At 60.0% G+C, this 25,032-nt stretch overlaps 1 protein-coding gene across 1 annotated transcript; it reads right to left on the bottom strand.

Moving 5' to 3' along the window:
• Nucleotides 1–10,694: 10,694 nt before the first annotated feature.
• ADRA2C (adrenoceptor alpha 2C) lies at nt 10,695–13,038 on the bottom strand. Its single transcript, XM_055326539.1, has one exon. It carries the CDS (start codon nt 12,669–12,671, stop codon nt 11,253–11,255), a length of 1,419 nt encoding a protein of 472 aa, XP_055182514.1. The 5' UTR covers nt 12,672–13,038; the 3' UTR covers nt 10,695–11,252.
• Between the last annotated feature and the right edge of the window lie 11,994 nt (nt 13,039–25,032).

The raw sequence follows: 25,032 nt of genomic DNA, 5'->3' as shown, positions 1-25,032 counted from the left end.
ATGAGCTCTTGCTCTCCCTGGAGCCTGTGTCCACAGAAGCTACCCAGGAACTGTGCATTGACTGAGACCCCCACCCAAAGCCGCGAGAGGTGGGTGACCCTGAGGGAGACTTGCCTCCCTCAGAGTCCACACTGGCCCCCCAAGGCAGAAGCCCTTGCTGGGAGACCTGGGGAAGGAGGGGACGTGGCACCTGCTCCTTCAGAGCACCAACCCCTGGCGGCATGGGGCCCTGGGGTCACTGGTCAAACCCCAGCTTTGGTGTCAACAGTTTGCCTCCTCGGGGCCTGGATGAGTTTGTGAGGACAGGTCGTGGTGAGGTCTACACAGGTGCACGCAGAGTAGACACAGCTGTTGGAGAGATTTGTTCAGAGAGACAGAGGGAGGGGCTGAAGTCGTATGATGGGGAGATGAGCCCTGGCCCTGAGGACAGGCCATTCCTGGCTCTGCTTCCAGGGGGTCAAACCTCAGCCACCGGGGGCGGGGACCTCACTTAGGCCGCTGTGGCTGCTGGGGCCCCAGAAAAGGCCCATCTTCTGGCCGCTGTGTGGGCCTCCAACTCCAGCCGAGGAGGCTCCCTGCCCCTGATAAGGGCACCCAGCTCTTGCTGCCCCTCGAGTCCAGGCTGGTACTTTCCCATCATTACAGCAAATGACCTGGAAGACCGACAGCCTCAGCTCTGAGCGACCTGGCCAGGGTGCCTTTCCAGAACCCTCCGACTGTGCTCAGGGGTCAGCGTATCCAGCTGGCTGCAAGCCCAGTGGCCAGCCAGCCACCTCCACTAAGTGTTCACTGAGCCTCTGAAAATCACCCTCATCCTGGGTGGGCACTTTATGGTTTACAGCATTCCCTCAGCCGCGGCCTAGTAGGATCCCTGCCCACTGCCAGCCCCACAGCGTCCACCTGTTGGTTGCCCAGGTAGCCCCTGCAGCTGGAGAGTCATGGAGTGCTCAAGGAGGTGCACAGGAACTGGCTGTACTCTCAGCTCAATGGTGCTGGGAGCCAGAGACTGCTCGAAAGTAGGAAGTCTGGTAAACAGAGTGTCATGTGAGGGGAGCCCCCAAGGGTGGAGCCTTGGGTCCGGCTTCTCTAGTGCCCATGCTACCTGGACACTCACATCTCCACGGCGTCCACGGAGGGTCCTCCGTGCAGCCGAGTGGTTCTGTGCTGTTTGGGTGCACCACAATGTCCTCGTCCACTTACCAGTGGACTTTTGGGTTGTTTCCAGGTTTTTGGCTATTATAAATAAAGGTGTTATAAACATTAAAAAGAAAAGAACAACCACTCAAGGCCTGTGAGCCTGGCTCCACAAGGAGCAAGCATCTCCCCCATCGGCAGTGAGCACCACACGGCTGGGGCAGCCTCGTGCTGCATGGCCACACAGAGCAGGGCCACAGAAGGAGTGAGGAGGTCACCATGACCCCATGGCCCCATGCACCTGCCCCCCCGGTCTGCACCCCAGGTGGAGGGATCTCACGGACCGCTCCCACGCTCAGGGCCACGGGCACTTTCCAGCAGTTTCCTGTCAGCTCAGGAACAGGAGTTTGGGGCCACCTGGCCGTGCTCACTGCTGTCAGTCCTGGGATTGCTCGCCGGCTCCCAGCCCCCCACAGGCTGGGCACAAAGATGGAGCCCAGCCTCCCCTGAGGGCCAACTGTGTGCCAGACACTGTCCTGGGACTTTCTGTGACCCCTGTGAGAAAGGCACGGACCAGTCCTTGGGCTACAACTGGGAAAATGAGGCAGGAGAGCTATGTGTGGGGCCAGGACATGGACTAGGGCACATTCCTAGGTTGAAGTTGTGACCCTCCCCCCCTTCCCAGGACCTTAGGACATGACTATATTTGGAGACAGGGTCTTTAAGGAGGTGATCTAAGTAAAATGAGGTCCTGTGGGTTTTATCCAATGTGACTAGTGTCCTTACAAGAGGAGGGGATCAGGACACAGACACACACAGAGGGACGGCCACGTGAGGACACAGGGAGAGAAGACGGTGTCTAGCCAGCAAGGAGGGAGGCCTCTGGAGGAGCCGGCCCTGCCCACGCCTCCAGGACAGGGAGGAAATGCATTTCTGCTGAGTAAGCCTCCAGGCCGTGGCCCCAGGATGCTCACAGAGCCACCCCGGGGCCCAGGCTCCCAGCGGCTCTATCCACAGATGAGACTGTGTCCCAAACCCATGTGCCCTGAGGAGGCTGCTCGCGTTCAGACCCCTCCTGGCCCCGGCACTCACCCCAGCAGCAGGCCACCTGCACACAGCAGCCCACAGTCTGTGATGTGATATTTGCTGGTGTGGTTTGTGGCCACCGCCTGGCCCCCCCCGGAGGCTGCAGACTGCGCGGGCAGGGGCGTGCTCACCCGGTGCCAGGTTGGCTGTGAGCTCTCAACAGACGTTTTTAAAAGAAGTAATTACCAGTGTGTGTTTTGTTTTTGCCTTAACAGCAGTAATAACCACAGGGCATCTCATCCTTGCAGGGTCTCCCGGCGCTGTGTCCTCCCAGCGGGCCACGGCAGCTCGGGTCGGGTCAACGCTTCTGGACCCAGCGAGAGGGGCCACGGGCTGAGCCGAGCAGTGTAAGAATGAACAGAAGCCCTCGGTGAACTTAGCCAGAGACCCACGAGCAGAACCACCGCCAGCAGCTCACAACGGGCCATTTGAGACACAATCCCTCTGGAATGAGCATCAGATCCGGATTTTCTGCTGCTTCCAGAGAAAAGCCTTGTTAATGCTCTTGGCAGCAAGACCGTGCGGCCCCACAGGCCCAGAACTAGGGGGGCTCCCTGTGGCTGTGCCCAGGGGTCAGTGTGCTGTGGCCTTTCCAACGTCTTAGCCATTGTCTCTGACACTGTTGGGTTTTGCAGTGAAGTCCGGTGGGACGATGCAGACTCCAGAACGGTCCAGAAGCCAGGTGCGCTGCAATGTCTCAGGGCAGGCAGAGAGGAAGTGCCAGGCACGGCGGGGTGGGGGGTAGAAACAGAGGCTGCAATTCCCTCAGGGTATCTCATCCACCCTGTGCCAGGGCCCCGGGGCCCATGGGGAGGGGGAACAGGACCCCCACCCACTCCAAGCCCCATGCTGGCATTGTGTGCTGGTCCCACAAATGATGCAGCAGGCCTTGCCGCCAGTCAGACCCGGCTCCTGAGCACAGCCATGCCTCTGGAGCCTGCTCTGGTGGCCAACACCACTGTCCCCATTTTACAGAAAAGGACATGAGGCCCCCAGAAGGCGGGAAAGTCATGGTGCTGGTCAGGGCAGCCTTCCTTCCTTCCACTGTGTCCTAGAGCCCAGCAGAAGGTGTGAAAGAATCCAAAAGGCTCCTGAGCAGGTGCTTGACAGCAGGCAGGCCCACCCTGGAGGGGACTGGTGACCCTACCACTGAGTCAGGGGACCCCCTCTCTGATGCCAGGTGACCCCATCACTGAGTCAAGTGACCCCATCTCTGACACTCAGGTGACTCTATCTCTGATACCAGGTGACCCCAGGTTATGACTTTCTCAGGCCTCCTGGCCACCCTAGTTACTGTCCACTCCCACTGCAAGCAGCATGAGTGCCACTGACAGATAGCTTGGCTCCACTCGGCGTCATGTCCCTTTCTGGTCTCCTAGCAGGCTGTGTGCTCCCTGGTGCCTTTATGGGGGTAACCCTGCAGGCTTCATTCCTACTCCCTAAACCCAGTGCCAGGAAAAGCATGAGCATAGGCATATGTGTAAAGAAAGCAAGGGGGGGAAAGACACGTAGGTGAGTTTGGCGAGCTCTCAGCTGGCCTCAATGACATCTCTGGAAGCATCCTGACACCTGGGCTTGAAAGTTCAGGGAGGCAGGTCCCTCCTACATAAAATGGACAAGTTGGGGCAGTGCTCACAAGGACCAGAGCGACTCAGGGGAGGAGTGAGCTCTCCACCACCAGAGGTATGTAAGGGGGAGGGGAAGCTCAGCCTCAGGGCTGGGACATGGGACCTGTGGGTCTCTTCCAGCCTCAAGGAAGCCTGTGCTCTTCTACTCGCCTTCCAGCTGTGGCCTCATACCCCAAATGCCGATGCCATAGGACCAGGGCAGGCTGCCCCTCCAAGCCCACCCTATACTCCCCTCTGTGGCTTTTCTGATGATCTGGAAAATCAGCAGGGGGACCCTGGCCCCCCAACCCTGTGTCCCAGGACTCCGGAAGCCCCTCCCCTCCCTCGATGGCCTGTGCCCCCAAAGCCCAGTGGCGGCCGTCATGAAAGAGCCTGCAGGTCCAAAGCTGGCCAGCCTGCCCTTGGGGAGAAGCCCAGCTGAGCACAAATCTCTGCCTCCGCATTCTACAGTTGTCACAGGGTCCCCACAGAGGCTGTGTGAGGCAGGAAGGGTGGCATCATTGCCCGTGCCTATGGTGCAGACAAGGACACAGGTTCTGGTATCCCACAGCTCCCTTTCCACCCAGCCCAGGCCTTGGGAATCCCAAAATCACACTGAGCGCCCGGCCTTAGCAACCCAGAGAAACCCATCCCAGGCCTGATGACAAAGGGGCCACCTTGAGGCCACGCCCCCCCATCGTGTTTTGGGGGTCCCCGCAAAGGTGTCCATGTGACCAGACCCTGGAAGTGGCAGGCCCGAGGGTGCTCAGGCAGCGTGGGTCAGTTGTCATTTCCTGCGGCTCCAGGCACATCCGACACCGTCACTTGTTCAGTGTTGGCAGGTTGCACAGGCGCCGAGCGGTGGGCACACCCCACCCTGGCGGCGAGGGCCAGGCTGGCGGGGACTTGCGGCGGCGGAGCGGTGTCCGCACTGAGAGGACCTCCTGGCTTCGCCTCCTGCTCCAGGCCTCGCAAAGCGGCAGCGACCAGCCAGCTGTGAACAACGTCTTCATTTGAACCAATTAAAAGAGGGCTCATTTTGCTTTAAATTTGATTTGCGACGGCAGGGCACTCCAGGAAACGGATAAGGGAATTGTTTTCACAAACATTTTGGCTTTCTATATCCTGGGTGGGGTGACCTTTCACAGTGGCTCCAGCCTTTGGAATCGTTTCTACGACGACAAAATAAAAACAGAGCCAGCCCCTACCCGCATGGCGCATGGACGGGGACCTGTCATTGTACAGAGAGGCTGAGGTTTGGGAGTGCGGATTACATCAAAAATAACGAAGCAGTGTGAGTGAGAAATGTGTAAATCCTGGGCCGGGTCTGATCTCAGCAGCTCAACGTTTAATCTCAGGGCTGCTCCTGGTGGAGCAGGAGCAGAGAGAAGCAGCCCGACCCTATGCCCACGACACAGAGGACTCTGGGGGGCGCTTCCACACCCGGAGCCTCTTTCCTCTCCAGAACATGCACTAAATAACACCACTATGGGTGGCCCGTGGGGACTCAGGGTGGCTTCCAGGGAGCATCTCTTGACTCATTCCCTCTGGAGCTCAGTTTTCTTGCCTGTGAAACGGGACCGTCCTTCCCCACTTGGCAGAAGCGTGAGAAGCGGAGGGAGCGCCCTGCCCAAAGCCGGCATGCAGAAGGCACTCGGCAGGCACCTGCTGCCGGGCCCACGCTCCTGTCTGTTCATTTTTATTATTATCCTTAACGACTCCCCTCTCTGGAGCTCTCTGTAAAGCGGGGAGGGGGTTCTCGACCTGAGCCACCCTTTGGGCATCTTCCATCCAGAGCTCTACGAGGGCTGCACGAGGTTCTTCTGTTTCCGTGGATGCTGTAGTTAAGAGCTAATTAAGAGCAGGGCGGGCGGGTTGGGGGGGGGACCCGCCCACCAACATTTGAACATGCGGCTTCAGCAGCCAGGGCGCACGTGCAATGGAAAATCCCCCGCAGCCCAGAGCCCAGGCTGGAGCGCCTGCCTCTTGCTCTACGTTTCTCCCCGACTCCCTGAGAGCCAGTTGTGGGGCGTCCACCACAGTGCTCCCCGAATGGCCTGGGACACAGAGCCTGGCACAGCGGGCACACCCTGGCGGGTCTTGGGGTCGGGATCCAGGGATGATCTTGGTCAGGCTTTGTGGATAAGGGAGGCCCTGCCTGACCACCTGGCCAGGACAACACACCATCTGTGTGCTTGGGACCCTCCCTGTACCCCCTCCCATGCTGGGTTTCCCACCCCGGGTCGAGGAGGCAGCCCCTGGTCCAGCCTTGGGGGCCTGTGGCTCCAAAGGGCTTTCTGGAGATGAAGCCTGGTCTGAATCATGAGGGACATGTGAGGGCCACTCAGGTCAAGACGGGAAAGGTGCACCTGGCAGAGGGCAAAGCGTAAGTAAAAAAAGCACAGGAAAGGATGTCTGAAGGGAGGAGCCGGTAGGGGTGGAGGGTGGAAGAGATGACAGCCTGAGAGCTGATGGCAGTGTGGGCTTGTCCTGGGGCCCTGGGGTGGGGGGGTGGCTGGGAGCGCCTGCGGTGGCTTGCACCAGGTCAGCTTTGCAGCCCCAAAGCCTCTTTCCAGCGTCAGGTGTACAGGCTCCAGGCAGCACAGCTGTGCGGGCCCAGTCTCAGCTGCTGCCGCCCCAGTGCCTCCCAGTGACTGTGGTGCTCCACAGCCGTATCCCCCCATCCCCCCACCCCTGTCCCTGCCTGCACCCAGCTAGGGCTGGGCGCAGGGAGGAGCAGCCTCGGGGCTGTCTGTCGGTGGGTGGAATACACAGGAAATAGCCCAGTCTGGTGCACCTGCAGTCAACTATGCCCCTGCCCCAACAGAGACGGTGCTCGAATGCCCTCCTGAGGTCTCTGCAGCCTTCAAAGCCCTCCTCTAGAGGAGGCTCCCCAGTGTCAGGGAGGCCTGGGGGATGGCACCCAGCATAAGCACAGCCGCCCTGTGGATCTCCAGGGACTCCCATCAACCTGGCAGCAGAGCCAGCGTGCATCCTGTTTCCTTCCTCTCCATCACTGCCAGGCAGCTCGGACCACATTTTGTGCTCAACCAGGAGAGCAGGATGCCCTTAAACGGGGCTTTCTGGTCCAGCATTCCCACTCTGCCCTGCATGGTGATCCTTATCTTGACAATAATAATCCCATTGTACCCCAGGCTTTCACTGGGAGCAGCCGCAAATCCTCTTGGCAAGAAAGAAACACGTTTCTGGTCCCCAGGGCTCTCTTTAGGCCCCGAGTTGGCGGTTGGCTCTGCTTCCCAGGCAGACTTCAGAGGCAGGGCACTGCACCCCGCCTGCAGGTCACAGACCCTTTCACACATCCCCCTTGCCCTGGCCCTGCCAGGAAAGGACATGCAGCCTATTTATGGCTGGTGGGAGATAGGGTCGGGGTCATGCAGCCAACAGACCCACTATGAGTGCTCAGGTCCCTCTCTGGCAAACCAGATGCTTCTACCCCCACCCCCCTCACTCTGCTTCTCCACCTCACCAGCATGCGAGGCCCTCAACAATCCAGCGGGTCAAATGGAGGATGACCCTTAGCAGTGGGGGAGGCAGCTTGAGGTCCCCTGGATACTCGTGGCGGCCCCAGAGCAGGGACACAGGGTCCTCAGGGTGGGAGACCCTCAGCTCTGAGGATCCGGACTCCTGTCGTGGGACTCGCTCCATCCCATTCATGTGAGCCCCCCACCCACATCCACAGGGCACCCCTCAGGTGTCCCCTGGCAAGCAGGGAGGCTGCTCATCCCGGCCCACAGAGAGCCACAGGCTGACACGTGGCCAGATGCCCATGTGATCACACACGGAGCCGTGGGGCCTGTGGGCGCCCTGGCGGGGCCCAGAGCATCTTCAGCCTGTTTGCCTCCTGCCTCTCCCTGGCACGAGGGGGTCTGCGTGGGTGGGGGCGGCTGGCGGTGGTAGGAGCGCAGCGTTCGGCTTGGCCACGGCTGCCCAACCAGACTCAAGACGGGCCCGCAGGCGCATGTGTTTTGATCCCAGGCTGCTCTGGAATATTTGAGTCCTGCCGACGGATGTGATATAAAAAACAGCCGGCTGCCAGCACAGCCAGGAAGGACCGTTTCCTCGCCAGCAAGTGCCACGGCAACGCGTTCTCTCCCACCCCTCAGCCCCCACCCCCGGAGCCGGGGGCAGAACACAAAGAGTGGAGTCGCTTTTCCAAAGTATTAATTCTGCCTGCTTCGAGTAATTTTTTTTTTAATTCCATACTGAGCTGTAATGGATTACTTGGATTATTCCTTTTTCCCCTTCTCTACAAGCTCAGCAATTGAATTAAAATTCAAGAATTAATTTAAACCAATGTATGTCTCTGTATGCTCGCTAGAACTGTATCTGCACCGGGCTGGGCCTGGGTAGAGTGTTCAGGCCGATGCCCCCCAGTCCCTGATCTTTTTGTGGATTTCTTTTTTTTTTTTTTTGTCTGCAATCTCCCAAGAGCCCAAGGGGAAGCATTGGGCAGAAAGGAGGCAGTGTTAAATGCTTCTCTGGTGGCAAGGCCCAGAAGAGAACAGCCGTGGTCACGGGACACCAGAGCCAGGTGCTCAGGGCATAGGCTCTGGAGCTGGACATTTGTGGGTTCCTGGGGTGTCCTGTCCCTCACACCTGTGGGGCCCAGGGCTCCTTAACCTCAGCCACGGAACGGGGTTGACAGTGAGCCTGGCACCCTGGTGTAGATGTGGAGATGCCCGGACGAGAGAGCCCTATGTGAAGGGACAGGGCGCAGTGGGCTGACCTGCCGACGAGCGGCGGACAGGTGGCCAGAGGTCTGGGCCCCCACTCTGCACATTAGAGAAATCCCCCCCAAGACATTTTCCTGGCCGCACTGGGAGCAGCTGGCACTCGCGGGCACCCTCAGGGAGATGGCGACATCCCTGCTGCACCGCACGGAGGAAGACAGCGAGACTCGGAGCAAGCCAACTGGCCCGTGTCCCTGCGGCAGGGCAGGGTGAGAAGCCAGGTTCTGTCTCTGTTTATCCAGCTGAAAGGACGGCCTCTCCAGGCGGCAATCACCATCAAGTGGTGAACATCTGCTGGCTGAATGGGGCATGAAGCACCAGGCGCCGGCAGGCCCAGCGACAGCCTCCAAAGGTGCAATTCTCGCAATTAGGAGCGAACAGAGCAGGGTGTGCTGACATCCTTCCGTGGGCCGCGTTCCACGCCGCGTGCTCCTGTTGCAGGCTCAGGAGTGCGTCCCCCAGAAGCCCTGTGTGGGGGTGTCGATACCCCACCGCACGGAGGAGGCCCTGCAGCCCTGAGGGAATAATACCAGAGCCAGCCATGCCGTCTCCAGGGGAAGGTCACCTCTCCAGGCCCGCCAACCCCCCACTCAGCTCCCAGGTTGGGCCACGAATCGGCCAGCCCGGCAGGGCCTGAGCTTCCAACAACCCACACCCCCCAGCCACCACTTCACAGAAGGGGTGCTGAGGCCCAGGAAGGGCAGGGGTTTGTCCAAGCTAGCTCAGCAATGCTGCAACAGAGCCCGGCCTATGACATGGACAGCCTGTCAGGCCCCTGCCTGGTAGCAGGTCAGGGATGCCCCACTCAGTTTTGACCGGCCATTCCCAGTGTCCCCTCCATCCCTCCATTGCTCTGGGTCTCAGCTTCCCCACCTGTCACTGAGCCATGATTGAGGGTGGGCATGGTCCTGGAGAGCTCGTCCCAGGTAGGGTGTCCTGAGAAACCTAATTTGAGGTGATGGGAGTGGGGCAGCTGCAGAGGAGGGGTCTCCAAGGGACAGCCCCAACAAGTTAGGCCAGCTAAGCACCGCCCCCCCCCACCCGGCTCCTGATTCAGGGGTCAGTGACTCAGGAATGAAGGCAGGACCCGGGGCTGAGGCATTCAGAGGACACACCCATGGCCACCCTAGGTCAAGGACAGGTGGATGGGGATCCAAGCAAGAGCTCGGCTGGGCAGGGGAGGGTACATACGGAAGGCCAAGGAGAACCAGAGAGGGAGCAACAGGAGGACAGCACGGCCACAGCAGGGATCTGCAGAAGGAGCCCCCATCAGCCAGAGGTTTCCAGACTCTGTGATAGGGACCGGAAGACTCTGGGGGGAGAACTGCTACACTTAATGCCAGCTTCTTCTAGCCACCTCTCCTCAGTGTGGAGTGAGTACAGACACCTGGGGGCAGGGGGAGCTGAGCAAGAAGGCAAGGCTTGGCTGCATGGGCAGTGGGGTTTCGGGAGGACAGGTGAGGCCCCAGCCCCGTCCCCAGCCAATGCAGGTGGTCCCACTGCTTTTGACCCTCAATATCCAAAAACAGCAAGAAATTGATAAAGGTCTCTGGTATAGAATAAGGATCTGGAAGCTTGTCTTGGCCTGGACCTCACCCCATCTGTGGATGGGGCTCCCTTGGAGGCAGCTCTCATTCATGGCAATTCCTCCAAAGTGGCAAACCCACAAAGTGTTCAGAGGTGGGGGACTGATCTGAAGTTACTGGGGAGGCAGGTGGAAGTGGAGCCTCAGATCCCGTGAGAGCCCTGCCTCCCTCCACCGAGAAGGGGCTCCCAGGCCAGGAACTGGATGTGGGGGTGGGGGGGAGCAGGGATAGGGATGAGGGAGGGAGGGCAGACCTCCAGGATCTAAACTGGGACCCAGTGTGTGTGTGTGGGGGGGTGCTTGGTTTCTTTTCTCTCTCAGCCAATTACAGCACAAGAGTTTTACCTTTAGTATCATTAAAAAAAAAAAAAAGACACCCTCCTTCTCCTGCACGAGGGGATGTTGGAATCTGGAGACCCGGAGTGTCCCCCTTCCAGGACCCCAGGGGCAGGGTAGGCAGGGTGAGGTCTGGAAGGTACCCCCCTATCCTCCCACCATGCGGGCTTAAGGACTGACAGCTGCACCCAATACTTAGATTACAAAGGTTTATTTAGAAAATAGTTTGGTTGTTTTGGCTGTCATTTTTGGCAAACGTGTAAATACTTTCAGTAACCAAAGATTGTCACTGCGTCTCTCCTCTTCCAAGACAGCCGCCCCCACCAGGTCCTGGGGAAGTCAGCCCTTGCTCAGAGGCGGGTAGGGTGGTGGTGGTGTGTGTTGGGGGGGGGGGCTCCTTCCTTCCCAGTTTGGGAGATTGCACTCACTTCTGCTAAGACCCTGACCCCCCAGCCGCAGCTCTGCAGGCTCCCCCAGAGCCTATCCGAGCTGAAGCCCAGAAGCAGCCCTTGGCTGAGACGGGAAGGCAGAGGGGTCGCCCCTCTCTCCTCCCCGCTCCCCCGGGGGGGGGGGGCCTGCTCCTTCTCAGCCCACCCTCCTGCCCTGCCCGTGCGCTCCCCTGCGCCCTGGAGGCAGATGGATCCCGGGTCTCTGGGGCAGCTGCCCCGCCCCCGTTTTCCCCTGGGGGTGGGGGGTTGTCGAGCCTCCCCAGGCCCCAGCCATCCGCGGTCTCCGCGGGGCCGGGCGCGCCGCTCACTGCCTGAAGCCCCTTCTCCTCCGTCGGAAGAGGATGTGCTTAAAGGATCGCCGGAAGTCCTGGTTAAAGACGGTGTAGATGACCGGGTTGAGCGAGCTGTTGCAGTAGCCGATCCAGAAGAAAAACTTGAAGAGCGGGTCGGGCACCTGGCAGGCCTCGCGGCAGATTCCGTACAGGCTGTAGCTGAAGAAGAAGGGGAACCAGCAGAGCACGAACACGCCCATGACCACGGCCAGCACGAAGGTGAAGCGCTTCTCGCGCGCCTGGGCCACCTTGCGGCGGCACACGCTGCTGCGCGCCCGGCGCCGGCGCGACAGGAAGAACTCGACGGAGCGCGAGCTGGCGCGGGACAGACGCCCGCCGGGGCCCGGGGACTTGGCGGCGGCCAGGGCGCCCGCGTCGGGGGGCCCCGGCCCCGGCCCCCGCCCCGGCCCGGCCCCGTCCGCGCCTGCGCCCGCGCCCCCCGCGCGCCGCCGCCCGCCCCGCCGCAGCGCGCCCCGCCGCCGCCGCCGCTCGGCCGCCGCGCTGCTGTCCTCCGGGTCCACGTCGGCGCGCGGGCGGCGCGGGGGCGCGCAGTGCCCGTTCTCGCCCAGGCCGGCCGCCGCGCCCAGCCCGTTCTCCGTGGTCGGGGACGCGCCGTCGGGGCCCGCGGGCGCGCGCTTCTCGCTGAGCGTGCGGGTGCGCAGCTTGGCCACGCGGTAGATGCGCGCGTAGACCAGGCCCATGATGAGGCAGGGCGCGAAGAAGGAGCCGATGCAGGAGGACAGGATGTACCACGTCTCGTCGTTGAGGCCGCACTGCGGGTAGGCGGCACTGTCGGGCTGGCGGTAGAGCGAGACGAGCGGCGGGAAGGAGATGACGGCCGAGATGAGCCACACGGCCACGATGGTCGCCTTGACGCGGCGCGGCGTGCGCTTCAGGTTGTACTCGACGGCCTGCGTCACCGACCAGTAGCGGTCCAGGCTGATGGCGCACAGGTGCACGATGGACGAGGTGCAGAAGAGCACGTCGAGCGCCAGGTACACGCCGCACCACACCTGCCCGAAGTACCAGTAGGCCATGAGCTCGTTGGCCAGCGAGAAGGGCATGACCAGCGTGGCCACCAGGATGTCAGCCGAGGCCAGGGACACCAGGAAGAGGTTCTGCGGGGCACGCAGCGCGCGGCTGGTCAGCACGGCGATCACCACCAGCACGTTGCCCACCACGGTGAAGACGATGAGGAAGCCCACCACGGCCGCCAGCCCCGCCACGGCGCCCGGCGAGTACTGGCCCGGGGGCGGCCCCCAGGCGGCCCCCGGCGCGGCGCCCGAGGCGTTGGCGGCCCCGCCGCTGCCCCCCTCGCCGGCGCCGCTCGCGTTGGGGCCCGCCACCGCCGCCGCCGCCGCCAGCGCCGCCGCCAGCGCCGGGGACGCCATGGTCCTCCCGCCAGCTACGCGGTCCCGCCCGGAGCCGGGGCGCAGCCGCGGCAGCTCGGGCGCCCCCCAGCCCGGGTCGGCGCCTGCATCGCCGCCTGCTCCCGGGGCGCCCCGCAGCCGGCCTTCGGCCGTGGTGGCTCGGCGGGCGGGCGGCGCGCCGGGGAGCGTGGCTGCCGGGCTCCCCGCAGCTGCCGCGCGCGTAAGTGCAGAGCAGGAGGCTCCCGGAGCGAGCGGCGACGCGGCGGCGGGGGGGAGGGGGGCAGGTCCCGGGGTCCTCGCGCGGCCCCGCCCTCGGCCCAGCTCACGGGGAGCGCCCCGGCCGCGAGCCCGGGGTGATGCGGCGCCCGAGCGGGCGTGCCCGAGCGGCCCCGCGGCCCCGGCGCCCGACCGGGGCGCAGGCTGCAGGCGGCGGCGGCGGCGGCGGCGGCGGCCCGGGCGCTCCGCCTCCCATCCGGCCGGCTAGGGCTGGGCGCACCGGGGCGCGGGCCGCCGCTCCTCCGGGCCCCAGCGCCCGCGCGCAGCCCCGGGCTCCAACTTTACTTTCCCGGGCAGGGCGCCGGCGCCGGCGCGCGTCCTTCTCCCGCTGCTCCGGGCGCGGGCGCCCCCCGCGGTCCGCGTTCGGCCGTGCGGGCTCCGCCTCGCCTGCCTCGCTCGTCTTAGCTGCGCTGCAGCCGCCGCCGCCGCCGCCGCCGCCTCCTCCTTCGCCGCCGCCGCCGTGCGCTCGGCGCGAGTGCAGCCGCCCGGCCTCGGCTTCCAACTTGGGTAGAGTTGCGCAGCGGGGCGGGCGCGCGGGGCGGGGCGCGGGCGGGCGGGGGCGGCCTGGCGGGCAGGCCAGCGCTGCCGGCCCGGGGGGAGCGGGCCCGGGAGCCGGAGCCCGCTGCCGCCTCGGCGAACCTGCCGGCGCGGCGCCGGGGAGGAGTCCAGGGCGGTGGCGCGAGGCGCGCGCGCACGGCGAGGGCGCCCCCTCCAGGGCCGACTGCGGTCTGCGGGACGGGGTTGAGCGCTGGATGGCCTGGCGGTGAGTTCCAGAAACCTGCTCTTTCTAAGACGAGAGCCTCCTAGCCTCCCCCGGGCACACGCGCACGCACACGCGGGCGCGCACACTCGCGCGCAGCACCGGTCGGCGCGGGGTCCGCCGCCTGATTGGAGAGCCAACCCCTCGCTGCCTGGCGGAGGACGCGATGCTGCCTGGGTGCGCAGGGGTCCTGCGGGGTCCGGGTCGGGCTGCGATCCCTGGTGGTGGTTCCAGGGCAGAGCCACCTCCCTGCCCCTCGGCCTCAGCTCCCTTCTCTGCCCACTTCCAAGCGCTGCTGGAGCATGAATCATGACGGCGGTGCCAGTGGAAGCCCTGGGCAGGCTCCCAGGCTCTGCATCCATGTTGGCAATTATTGAAGTTTAATTCCCATGCTCCGTGCCCCTGCTTTTAAAGGGGGGGGGGGATGTTCAAAATCACCGCCTCTGACAAACACCCAGACTGAATTTCCCGGATGATGGGCGGGTTTGCGTGGGTGCCTTATTCCTGCGGGCTTAGGGGCAAGCCGTTGGAGTATCTCCCCCACCCCCGGCTTACCCCTGCCTTATGTCCCTCTGCATTCATTAGGCAAACGTGCACTGTCGCTCCGTCGTGTGCAGAACGCTGGTTCCCACCTCCAGGCAGCTCGAGGTCTGTGGGAGACAGACCCTGGGGAGCAGGCTGGAGTTCCCAGGCCTGACATTTCTTGCCAGGAGGAGGGGAGGGCCTTTCCTCCCCGCAGTCCAGAAAAGCACCCAGGCAGGCCAGCAGCTTTCCCTGTGTCCCCAGATGGAAGGGTAGGGGCCTGTGGCTGGGGGCCTGGGGATGGGGTGCCTCTGGGTTCTACGAAGGTGTACAGGGGAGGATTAAAGCATCCCGGTAGCAAAGCCTGGAAATGTGTGTGGCTTTGGGGCTCCCTTTTGTCTTCTCTGAGCTCTGGAAAGGTTCAAAGGGTCTTATGTGGCACAGCACTGGTGTCATAGCAGAGATGCCCACTGGGAGCCCAGCATTCTCATCAGCCCCCTTACATGGAGGAGGAGGGGTCAGGCCAGGGCCAGGCCAGCAATCAGCTTCTGGATGGTGACACTGCCCAAGAAGGGCCAAACCACCCTAGCGAGTCCTGGGCTTTTGTGCACTTTTTGGGAGCAAAGCCATAAGTGCATATGAGATGCATGTGGCCCAGAGAAGGTAGAAGGACTCCATCCCTGGGAAAGGGTCCCCTGGTCCAGGAAGGAGGCCTAGATTGTGCTTGTATTCACATCCTCCGTGGTTGGCATACACCCACCCTGGTCCGTACTGGGCCTTTTGTCACCTGGGATGGTTGGTACCACACACTGTGATGCTGCAGTGGATGCTGTCAGTGCCCTGGACTTCTTCCTTCAGGCTGGGAGTGGAGTTGTCAAGGAATGCTTCCTGGAGGAGGTGACCTCTGAGCTGCCTTTGGAGAATGGAGGGAAGTTATTAGGAAGTGAGAAGCCCCTATGGGTTGTTTCCTCTGGGGTAGGGGGATGGGTTTTGTCCTAGAGGCAGGGGGAGCCAGAGTCAGATGTAGGTTTTAGGGAGCTCCCTCCCCCCAGCAGCTGGCCAGCCACGTGGGCTTCCTCCTGACAATGTGGGTTCTCATCTTTGTGGGGGAGGGTGCCTGGGGTTGTTGGGACATCCAGGGTCCTGGCTGCACTGGACATCTCACATGTTCGTAATCAAGGATGGCCAGCCCGAAGAATTTGGAGGAAGAAGGACACAGTACCTGGGGCCCGAAGCAGACAGGACTTCCCACTGCCCAGGAAGTGGCTTTCCAGGCCAGGCTGGGACATCCGGAGTGCCTGGATGGCCCAGTGACTCAGGCCCCTGGGGACGCCTGGCTGGCCTTTTGACCTCAGGAGCGCTGGCACCGTCTCCCTGGCACAACCCAGGAGGAGGAAGGAGGCAGCACCTCTCCTGTGCGTCAGGGCCCAGAGGGGGAGACGAGGGCTGAGTCTCTGAAGAGTCCTCGGGGCAGAGAAGGCCTTGGCTGGGCTCCGGGGCTGCGCTGTATGAACGCAGACCTGCCTGCGTGCAGGGAGGGAGGCCCCAGGGACTGCAGCTGTTCCAAAAGGAGCTAGAGAGGCCTCTTACCCCAGACATTGAAAATGAGGCTTGACAAACTGCTCCTGATTATCCTGTAACCAGCGAAACAGCATGTGCCTGAAGAGGCTGCCTGTCCCCGTGAGTTGCTGATGGCCCAGCCTGGGCTTGGCAGGACCCAGAGGGATGACAGGGAGGATGTTTTAAGGCTTCAGGCTGCCCTGGTGGAGGGGGCAGGGGAAGGCGCTGGGGAGGGGCGTGGGACATCTTACAAGGAAAGCCCTATCACAGTGAAGCCTCTTGGAGCTGCCAAGGCAGGGTGGCCCTTCCTCCCACCCATGATGAGTGAGTGGAGCCCAGAAGGAATGGTTGGTCCCCCCAGGGCCACACAGCCGTAGGACATTGGCTCCTGGCCCCCAATGCTGTGAGAAGGGAACTGGAAGCATGCCTACCAGGTGCACACCTGGGGGGCAGTGCTCTGTGTTCCACGAGTGGCCTGTCCTGGTGGAGGAGAGTGTGTCTCCGTGACCTGCTTCCCTGCATGCAGCTATGCATGCACACACACAGACGTGCACATGTATTCAGGTGCACATGCACACACGTGTCTGCATGCACTTGTTCATGTGCACACACATACCCATGTGTACATGTACACACACATGCATGTACACACATTTTTGTGCACACATATGCTGGTGTAACCACATACATATGGACACACATCCACGCATGCTGCATACATAGGTGCATACACACGGCCATGTAAGTTATATAGGGCTTTCGTATGAATATCTATGTGCACATGTGATGTGCACACATGCATGCATGTGCTTCCATAGGCAGGCAGGCATGAACACACTTGTGTGTGTTCTTTCACACACTACACACACAGATATTCATGCACACACAGATACTATCCACATACATGTTCATAGACCCCGATCCTCACACCTGCATAAAATCATGTACGCTTGTTATATGCATATAGGTGCATAAATCTATGTATGCCTCACATGTGCATGTACATGTATCCATGCACATTGCTGCACATAGCCACTCATACGTGCATGCACTCACATGTATCAACACACGTGCAAGCGTGTGTGCTCACCCCCCACATAGGCATGCATGCACACACACACACGCACAGGTGCCCGAGGCCTTACTCACCCTCCCAGGCCGTGGGGAGGATGTGTTCAGCAGCCCCATTGCCGGTAGCTCTTCCTAGTTTCCGGCTGGGCTCTGCTTCCTCAGCCTGCTCACCTCCGCCCAGCTCGTTCAGATGGCTCTTCAGCCCACTCCCTCCAGGCTGCAAGCCCATTCGTCACTGCCTGCCGCGGACTCTGGGCCTTGGCACATGCTGTTCTCCAGGCTGGCAACCCTGGGCCTCGTCTATCCCCAGGGCTCTTCTCTTCCTTCAAAATGTGTTTACACGATTCCCCAGCAGACTTCCCTGATCTTCCAGGCTAGAGCAGAAGCCCCTTCCTTACTTAGCTGGTCGCCTGTGCGCCCAGCAGGGGCAGGCCGTCATCAGACCCTCTCCCTCTCGACTGGGGGTTCCTGAGAGCAGGCCATGTCTCACCCACTGCCTGGTGCAGGGCCCCACTATGGCTCTTGTAGGGGCTCAATCAAAGCTGGTGGCGGAGTTGGGGGTAAAGGGTGAGTCAGGAATACAATGGAGGTCCCGAGGTCCTCCATGCTCCTTGGCCAGGCTGGACATCTAGAGTGTGCTCAGCACAGGTGGTGCCCGGCAGAGCATAGGGATGCCTCACCCCGGAGCTGCCAGGCCCCTGAGCCACCGCCTGGTGGTTCCTCTCTACCTCCATTCTGTGGACGCTGCTGATGCTGGATGTGCACAGGAGCTCCTGCTCATCACTTGCTTGCTACCTGGCAGCCTCCTGGCCTCAGTCTTCCCATCTGTAAGGTGGGGATATTAGACTGGAGAGTTGTAAGGTCCGTGCCAGCTCTGACCCCACTTGGCTGTGAGCTCCTGGAAGTGGGTGTTGCATCTGGTCCTCTGCTGGGCTCCCGCAGCGGTGGAGAGGGGCAAGGGCCTGGAGGCAGGGAAACAAGCCTCCTTCCTCTTCTGTAGCAGGTGCAGTGAGAGGGAGACCGACCTGGCTTCCCAGGCTCCAGACCAAGAAGACCTGTTTCCTTCTTCCAGCCGAGCTGAGGATTTTCGCCCCCTGTGTTTATTTGAAATTTCATTTTTAAAGACAAGCAGGGGAAAATGAGGCTTGCCTCTCTGCCTGCCCCCTCCCTGAAGAATTCCAGAAGCGCTTTGTCTTGTTAGACCGTGGCCTGGATCTGCTGGCCCGGGGCCTGGCTCTCCATGCACTAACCCGCAGACCAAATCCATTGCAATATTGATCACATTGATGGATTTGGCACAGCTGAGTTCTCCCAGAGCTGGCGCAAGTCCTTCTAGAGAAAGAACTGCTTCAGGGACCGGCTTTGATTTGCAATGAGGGTAAGAGATGAAAGCAGTGGGTCAGCGTGTTTTCTTCAGCACCAGCTGTGGACCGCACTCAGCCCAGGGCCTGCCGGAGGTCAAGCTCACTCCTGTCCCCTGCGCATCCTGGCTGCCGCACCGTCCTCTCGTGGCATCCTGCATCTGGCCTGCCCCTCTGCCGTCTGCTTCCAGGCTTGATGGGGTCCTCCCTACCAGGCTTGCTGCTGCCCAGATGCCTGAGCCTGGCATTCAAGACCCTCCTAGGCCTGGCCTCTAGAGTCGGGCTGACCAGGTGTCCCCATGCAACCTTAGCAAGCTGCCTTTCCTTTCGCTCAGCCTGTAGATGGCAACAACAGAGTCATGTCCCCGAGGGCTGACGTCCCAGCTCTGGGGGACAGTGTCTGCGGGGCTCTTACTTCAGGGCCTGCTTGCTGCAGGGTCCCTTGCCGTGTCCACCATTCTTCTGCCTCGGTTGCTACTCCCTGGGCCTGGAGCACTTGCTCTCACCTCTGCTCATCACACACCTGAACAGGTAGAAGACATGGCTCCATCAGCCCCCGCCCTGGGCTTCGGGAGCCGCCCCCCTCAGGGTTCCCTGGACCACCATGACCCTTGGCATCTCTGAATCTTAATGATCCAGAGTCCACCCTGGCCACCTCCTGCCCAGGCCCCCAGAGCCCCTGCCCGTTGGCAGCACTCATAGGAGCCACCGTGAGGGAGCATCTCCCCTGGGCCAGGCCTGGCCTGAACAGTCCATGGGTAGTGGGCCCATGTGTGATCGCCCCATTCTGCAGGAGAGAATAGTCAAGCCCAGAGGTCTTGCATGTGGGTCCAAGCCTGGGACAGGGTCCCTCCCCTCCATCCCACTGTTAGGCTTTGGCACCCACTTGCTTTTGCCTTGAGTCTGCCCCAATAACTGGCTTCCATAGTGGGTGGCCTCGGAAGGGGTCTCCTGGGAGTGACCACCAAGCCGAGGCCGGAAGGTGGAGAATTTGAGGCCTGGAGTGACCCTGTCCACCAGTCTGCCCACCCACCAGAGGGCCCTCCCCATCCCCGCTCTGGGGCAGATTTCAGGTGTGGCCCCTCATGTCACCCCCTGGAAATTCAGCATCTGTTCAGCAGGCATCTCCTGGGCACCTGCTTCACGCCAAGTGTGGCCAGTGCCTGTGAGCTACAGAGAGCAAGGTGCTACTCAGACCCAGCATGGGGGACGAGGCACAGGCAGTAACCAGCTCGGAGGTGCCAGAAGATGGAGGGAGCAAGTAGCAGGGCCCAAGGGGGCTTTCTGGCCTGTCTGGGGGCTCGGGGAAGACTTTCTGGAAGAAGTAAGGGCTCCGCCCAGACCAGAGGATGAGGAGGTAGTAGTCTGTCCAAAATGAAGGCAGTGGAGTATCTTCTGGGTGGGCATGCCATGTATCCAGCAGCTAGCACTCATTGCCTCCTGGGCCACTGAGGTTGGCAGGATTCTCAGATAATCCCCAATGACCCAAGCCCTGGAGCGATCCCCTGTTTTGATTGTGAATATGATAGAGTTTCACTGTCTTAGTTAGGCCCCTGATAAGTTGACTCTGAATTAATTAAAGATTATCCTGGGTGGGCCTGACCTAATCAGGTGAATCCCTTGAAAGTATCAGAGAGGTTCTGCTGGCCTCCAAGATGAAGCAGTGTCATGAGAGGGGATCCAAAGACAGGATCTAAGATGGCCTTTAGTTGCCAGGAGTAGTCCCTGACGAATAGCAACCAGAACACAAGGACCATGACCTCAGGGAACTGGGTTCCACTGACAACTGTGTGACCCTGGAGGGGACCATGGGCCTCGGAAATCTCAGCCTCAGCCGATACCTTCATCTTGGCCTTCGGACACTGAGCAGGGGACCCTGTCAGCCTGCACCTGGACTCCTGGCCTACAGAAACTGTAAGGTAATAATAGATGTGTGTCATTTTAAGCTGGTCCATCTGTGTAATATGTTATACAACCTTGATAACTAATACGCCCATGCACCCAGTTCGTTTTGGTGGAGGAACAGCGATGTGTCTAGGAAAGGGGTACACCTTCCCAGCACTGAGGAAGAGTCCTGATGACACTGAGCCTATCACAATGGACCCATCTCCCTTTCCCAGTGGCTGGAGGAGAGGCCGCATGGCCAGTCTCAGCCAGTACCACTTCCCTGATAATGAGCAAGAAACGTACACGAAGGCCAGCTGCCTCTCTTCTTGTTTGGTCACCCAAGTGCAGGGGTGCAAGGCTCACAGCGGGCAGCTCTTAGGACCTGAGGAGCTGGACATAGGGATGGTAACTGGAGGGGGAGGAGCCAGGGTCCTTCATGCTGTTGCTCTGGAGCCTCCAAGTGAACCCACCCGAGATCCATCCTTGGTCAGGCTTCCTGCAGAGGGGATGCTAAGTGGCCTTGCTGTCTGAGCCCTTTGTGAGGAGGTTCTGTAGCTCGGGGCTGATTGCGCCCTGATCGATTTGCTGTCCACAACCCCTGCTGCCTCCTCAGAATCACTGTGCCAGTCTGTGATAGACAAAATACACACACACCTGTGCCCTCACTGCCCCAACTGGGACATGTGACCTGAAGCCCTAAAAAGATCCTTCGGGTAGGATTCAGCTGAGGACTGTGAGCTGGCACGTTATCCCTAAATGTAGTAACGAGGGTCCTGCTAAGTGAAGGACAGAGACAAGGTGGGTCACAGAGCAGTTGTGATATCAGAAGCGGGTTGGGGACCGGAGGAAGAGACCACAAGCCTCTAGATGCTGGAAAAGAACCAGGACACGGGTTCTCCACTGGATCTTCCCTGAGGAACCAGTCCTGCCCACCCATGTTAAGCTTCTGGCCTGCAGAACTGCAAGATAATAAATGTGTGTTCTTACAAGCTACTAAGTGTCTGATCATTTGTTCTAGCAAAGAGGAAATGAATACAGAGCCTGTAGGTGTTTGGGGGAATGAATGAATGAATGAATGAATGAATGAATGCCTCCACAAGATAGGCATTTTGATTCTTGTTTTATAGTTAAGACAGGCGAGGTCCAGACAGCCCCAAGGCTGACTTCTCAGCAAGCCAGGTTCTATCTGCTCCACTGTGCTGCCTCTAATTTGCTGAGCACCAAGTATGTGTGGGGCTCAGAGTGGGGAAGAGTGAGACAGATCGATCCATCACTGTAACCCAAGGCTCTGGGCCCCCCTGCTCTCCTGAGTGTGCAGGGAGCACCGTCTGGGCTGCGTGGACATGGGGCATGTGCCCCCATGGATGTTGGCGCTCGCTAAGGGACCCCCCTCCATCGTGAAGCCCGTGTCCCTGCTCCCTGGATCACAGTGGCCCCACATAGAATTTGGGAAGAAGTCTGCCAGAAATGGTTAATTACATGAAAGCAAAGTCACGCCCATGACCTATGACTGGGACCACAGCAGGCATATGCTACAGAGCTAGAGGGAGTCCAGAGATATTTTTAGTTTTGTTTGGCTTTTTTTTTTTTTCAGATTTTTCAGAAAATGCAGAAGAGCCCTTGATGTGTTTGGGGGAAAAAAAAGTGAAGAATGCTCCCTTTCAGCCTGACCCTGTGAAGTTTCCCCTGTGAAGATTTCCTATGCGGAGCCCGATCCCCAAGTGTTTCTGGAAGGCAGGGAGGCAGGCCCAGCAGTGTGTGCCGCTGGCAGGAGTGTTGGAATGTTTATGTTGGAACCTGGACACTGTGAGCTTGGGCTCAGCAATATCTGCTATGTTTCATTCTTGAGTTTTGCCTTCCCAGAAAGGCTCTGATTTAAACCAGAAATTTGTCTCAGGAGGGAATGGGGCCAGCCTGAGATTTAGGACTGTGAGTCAGGGTACCGGGGCTGCTGCTGTAACAAAGCAGCCCAGAACATGGTGGCTAGAGGGGCTGGAGTGATGAACCCCCGAGGGTCGGCAGGACCAGCATGACTGCCTGACCGGCGGAGGGTGCTGGTGCCAGCAGGCAGCTCCCACCTCCAGCTTGGGGTTGGCTGGGCCAGCGGGGGTCATTGCCGTGCACCCACGGTCAGCCCTCAGCCCTCAGCCCGCTGGGATGGAAGGACACACGGTCCTCCAAACGCAGGGCATCCTCACCGGGAAGTTGCACACAGTCCACATGCTGACATCTCATCGGTCAGAATGTGGTCACATGGCCATACCTACTGCAAGGGAGGCCTGGGAAATGTAGTCTTCAACAGGGTAGCCATCTGCCAAGATAAATGCAGGGAGGGTCTCCAACCTGGGAACTGTTGACATTTGGGGCTGGGGACCTCTGTGTCATGGGTGCCAGCCTGTGAATTGCAGCACGTTTAGCAGCATCCCTGGACTCTTTTGACTAATGCTAGGAGCAACTCCCCCTAACCCTGCCCACATCTTACCCCCAGTTGTGATGACCAAAAATGTCCTCAGAAATTGCCAGGTGTCCCCTGGAGGCATCACCACCCAGCCAAGAACATGGGGCCAGATTGAGGTCCCAAACTCTAGTGTCCACAGGGCAGGAATGCTGGGGCTGGGCTGCAGTGAGCCCATGGAGAATGCCCCATGAGGGGGGATAGCTAGCTCTCACTCCACCCTGCAAGTTCTCAGGCTGGAGCAGGACAAAGATCTGGATTTTCAAGTGAAATACCATAATTGCTTATTGATAGCATCTAATTAAAACAGGAAAATAGCTGTGTGGTTGCTATGGGTTGAATTGTATTCCCCAAAAGCAGTCTATGTGCTAACCGGCCAGGGCCTGTGAGAGTGACCTTATTGGGCCCTGGCAGATTTTCTTAGGCACACTGAGGTCATCCTGGACCAGCAGAGGGGGAGGACCCTAATTCAATACTGCTGGTACCTTATAAGAAGAGACGCGTGGAGAAGGACACGTGAAGACAGAAGCTAACATGGGACTCTAATGCCTGTCTGAGCCTCTGGAACCCCCACCCCAGCTTGACGGCCCAAGCCCCACTGTACAAAGTGGAATGCAAACTGTCAGCACCTTCATCTGGGGCTCACTGGGACAGTAGGACCGGTCAGCTAGGCAGGCCCTGTCACCAACCTCCACAGTCTGAGCCTGGCACAGCATGCGCAAGTCCCCTCCCACCTTGCCACAGCCTGGCTGTGGCACTGCCGCCTCCCCCTAGACCTTCAGTCTCATCTAGCAAATGCAGAGAATCAAGTTCGCTTGGGACAGGATGAGGCCTCCCTAAGTGAGTGCGGCTGAGTGAGGACAAAGACCCGCCATCGATGTGTGTGCCTTCTGTTCGCCAGGTGACCTGCAGAGTACCTGTGGGGGCCGGGGCCTGGGGATCCATCAGCAAACAACCTAGTGCCTGATACTACCCAGGATGCCAGGGCGCCAGCCACTCCCAGACACAGCAAGCCCTCCTCTGCTTTGCAGGGGGTTGGGTGGGGTTGAGAATAAGGTTGGGGGGGCAGCCCGGGTGGCTCAGCGGTTTAGCGCCGCCTTCAGCCCAGGTTGTGATCCTGGAAACCCGGGATCAAGTCCCATGTCAGGTTCCCTGCATGGAGCCTGCTTCTCCCTCTGCCTGTGTCTCTGTCCCTCTCTCTCTCTGCCTCTGTCTCTCATGAATAAATAAAAATCTTTAAAAAAAAGAGAGAGAATAAGGTTGGGGTTAGGATTTGCTTGGGATGGAGGGTCAGTATGAGTTAGAGATTAATTGGATTTTAGATGGGATTTGCATTGGGGTTCAGTATATAAACAGAATTTGTGTTGGAGAGGGTTGTGGTAAATTTGGGTGTTAGAGTCAATATTTGAGAAATGGTTTGGATCAAGACTAGGTCCGGTGTCAGTTTGATATTAGGAATATGGTCAGGATGTGGGTCAGGATTGGGGTGGGGAGGGGGTCAGGGTGGAGTCAGGATGGGGGTGGGGCAGGTTAAGGCACAGCTGGAATCTGACCCCGAGCCCCTTGCGGTGCTGACCACTCATGGTCACCAGGTTGTCTCCATGTCTCTCTTCATCCAGCACTTAAACTCCCAGCTCTCACCTTAATCTGATGCTTAATAACCCTTGCCCTTTGCCACACCCTGACTGAGTGGCTTGGCTTGGACTGTCCCAGCTCTGGAAGTCCCCAGGAGGCAGGGTCCTCTAGGTGAGCTGGGGTTGTAATAGCTGTAATAGCTGTAACTGTTGTCCTGGAGGAACACAGGGGCATAAAGGCACCTCCCTGGAGCCTGAACAAGAAGTCTGGCCGGTAGCATCAGTGCTGGGATTACACTCAGACTGTTGCAAAACCAAAGTACTTTTACTGCCACGTTCGTTGGAGCTGCCCTGGGAAACCGTGTTCTACTGTCACAGAAGGTTTGTGTAAAAAGGAGGTGTTATGGTCCCAAGTCTCAGAAGGAGGAGACACGAGATGCCTCCTTGCAGATACAGTTTCAATCACAGCAGAAAAAGGATAGGACTCCCGGGAGGAAGCAAAGACCTCCTTTTCCTCACGGAGAAAGCTCACTTCCCGATTCCAGAATTGCCGAGAATAACAGGAAACCCCACGGGGGGGCCCTGGAGTCTGGCAGCCTTGCCCTTTGCTTCAGGACTTCTGTGGATTAGGGGCTGAGGCGCCAGGGCTGCTTAAGAGGGAAAGCAGGTGCATCTGGACCCTGCGGGCATCCTCACTGCGCGTGGCTGCAGAGTGAGCCCGTGTCCAGGAGGGGGCGACGTGGCGCGGCCCCGCCCCTGCAGGCGGGTCCCCAGGGCTGGGGTGGGAGGGGTGCAGAACCACTGGGCCCCAGGCTGCAGACCTGGGCGTCACCTCCTCCCCCAGTGATGGCCCTGCCACCCTGCCACTCGGTCCCATCCTCGCCCTGCCGTGGCACGGTGGGAGCTGCCTGGAGCC

The sequence above is a fragment of the Nyctereutes procyonoides genome, unplaced genomic scaffold, assembly GCF_905146905.1.
Source record: "Nyctereutes procyonoides isolate TBG_1078 unplaced genomic scaffold, NYPRO_anot_genome, whole genome shotgun sequence".
NCBI classification, from domain to species: domain Eukaryota; kingdom Metazoa; phylum Chordata; class Mammalia; order Carnivora; family Canidae; genus Nyctereutes; species Nyctereutes procyonoides.
The sequence above is the reverse complement of the archived record's forward strand: the minus strand, read 5'-3'. Positions and strand labels throughout refer to the sequence as shown.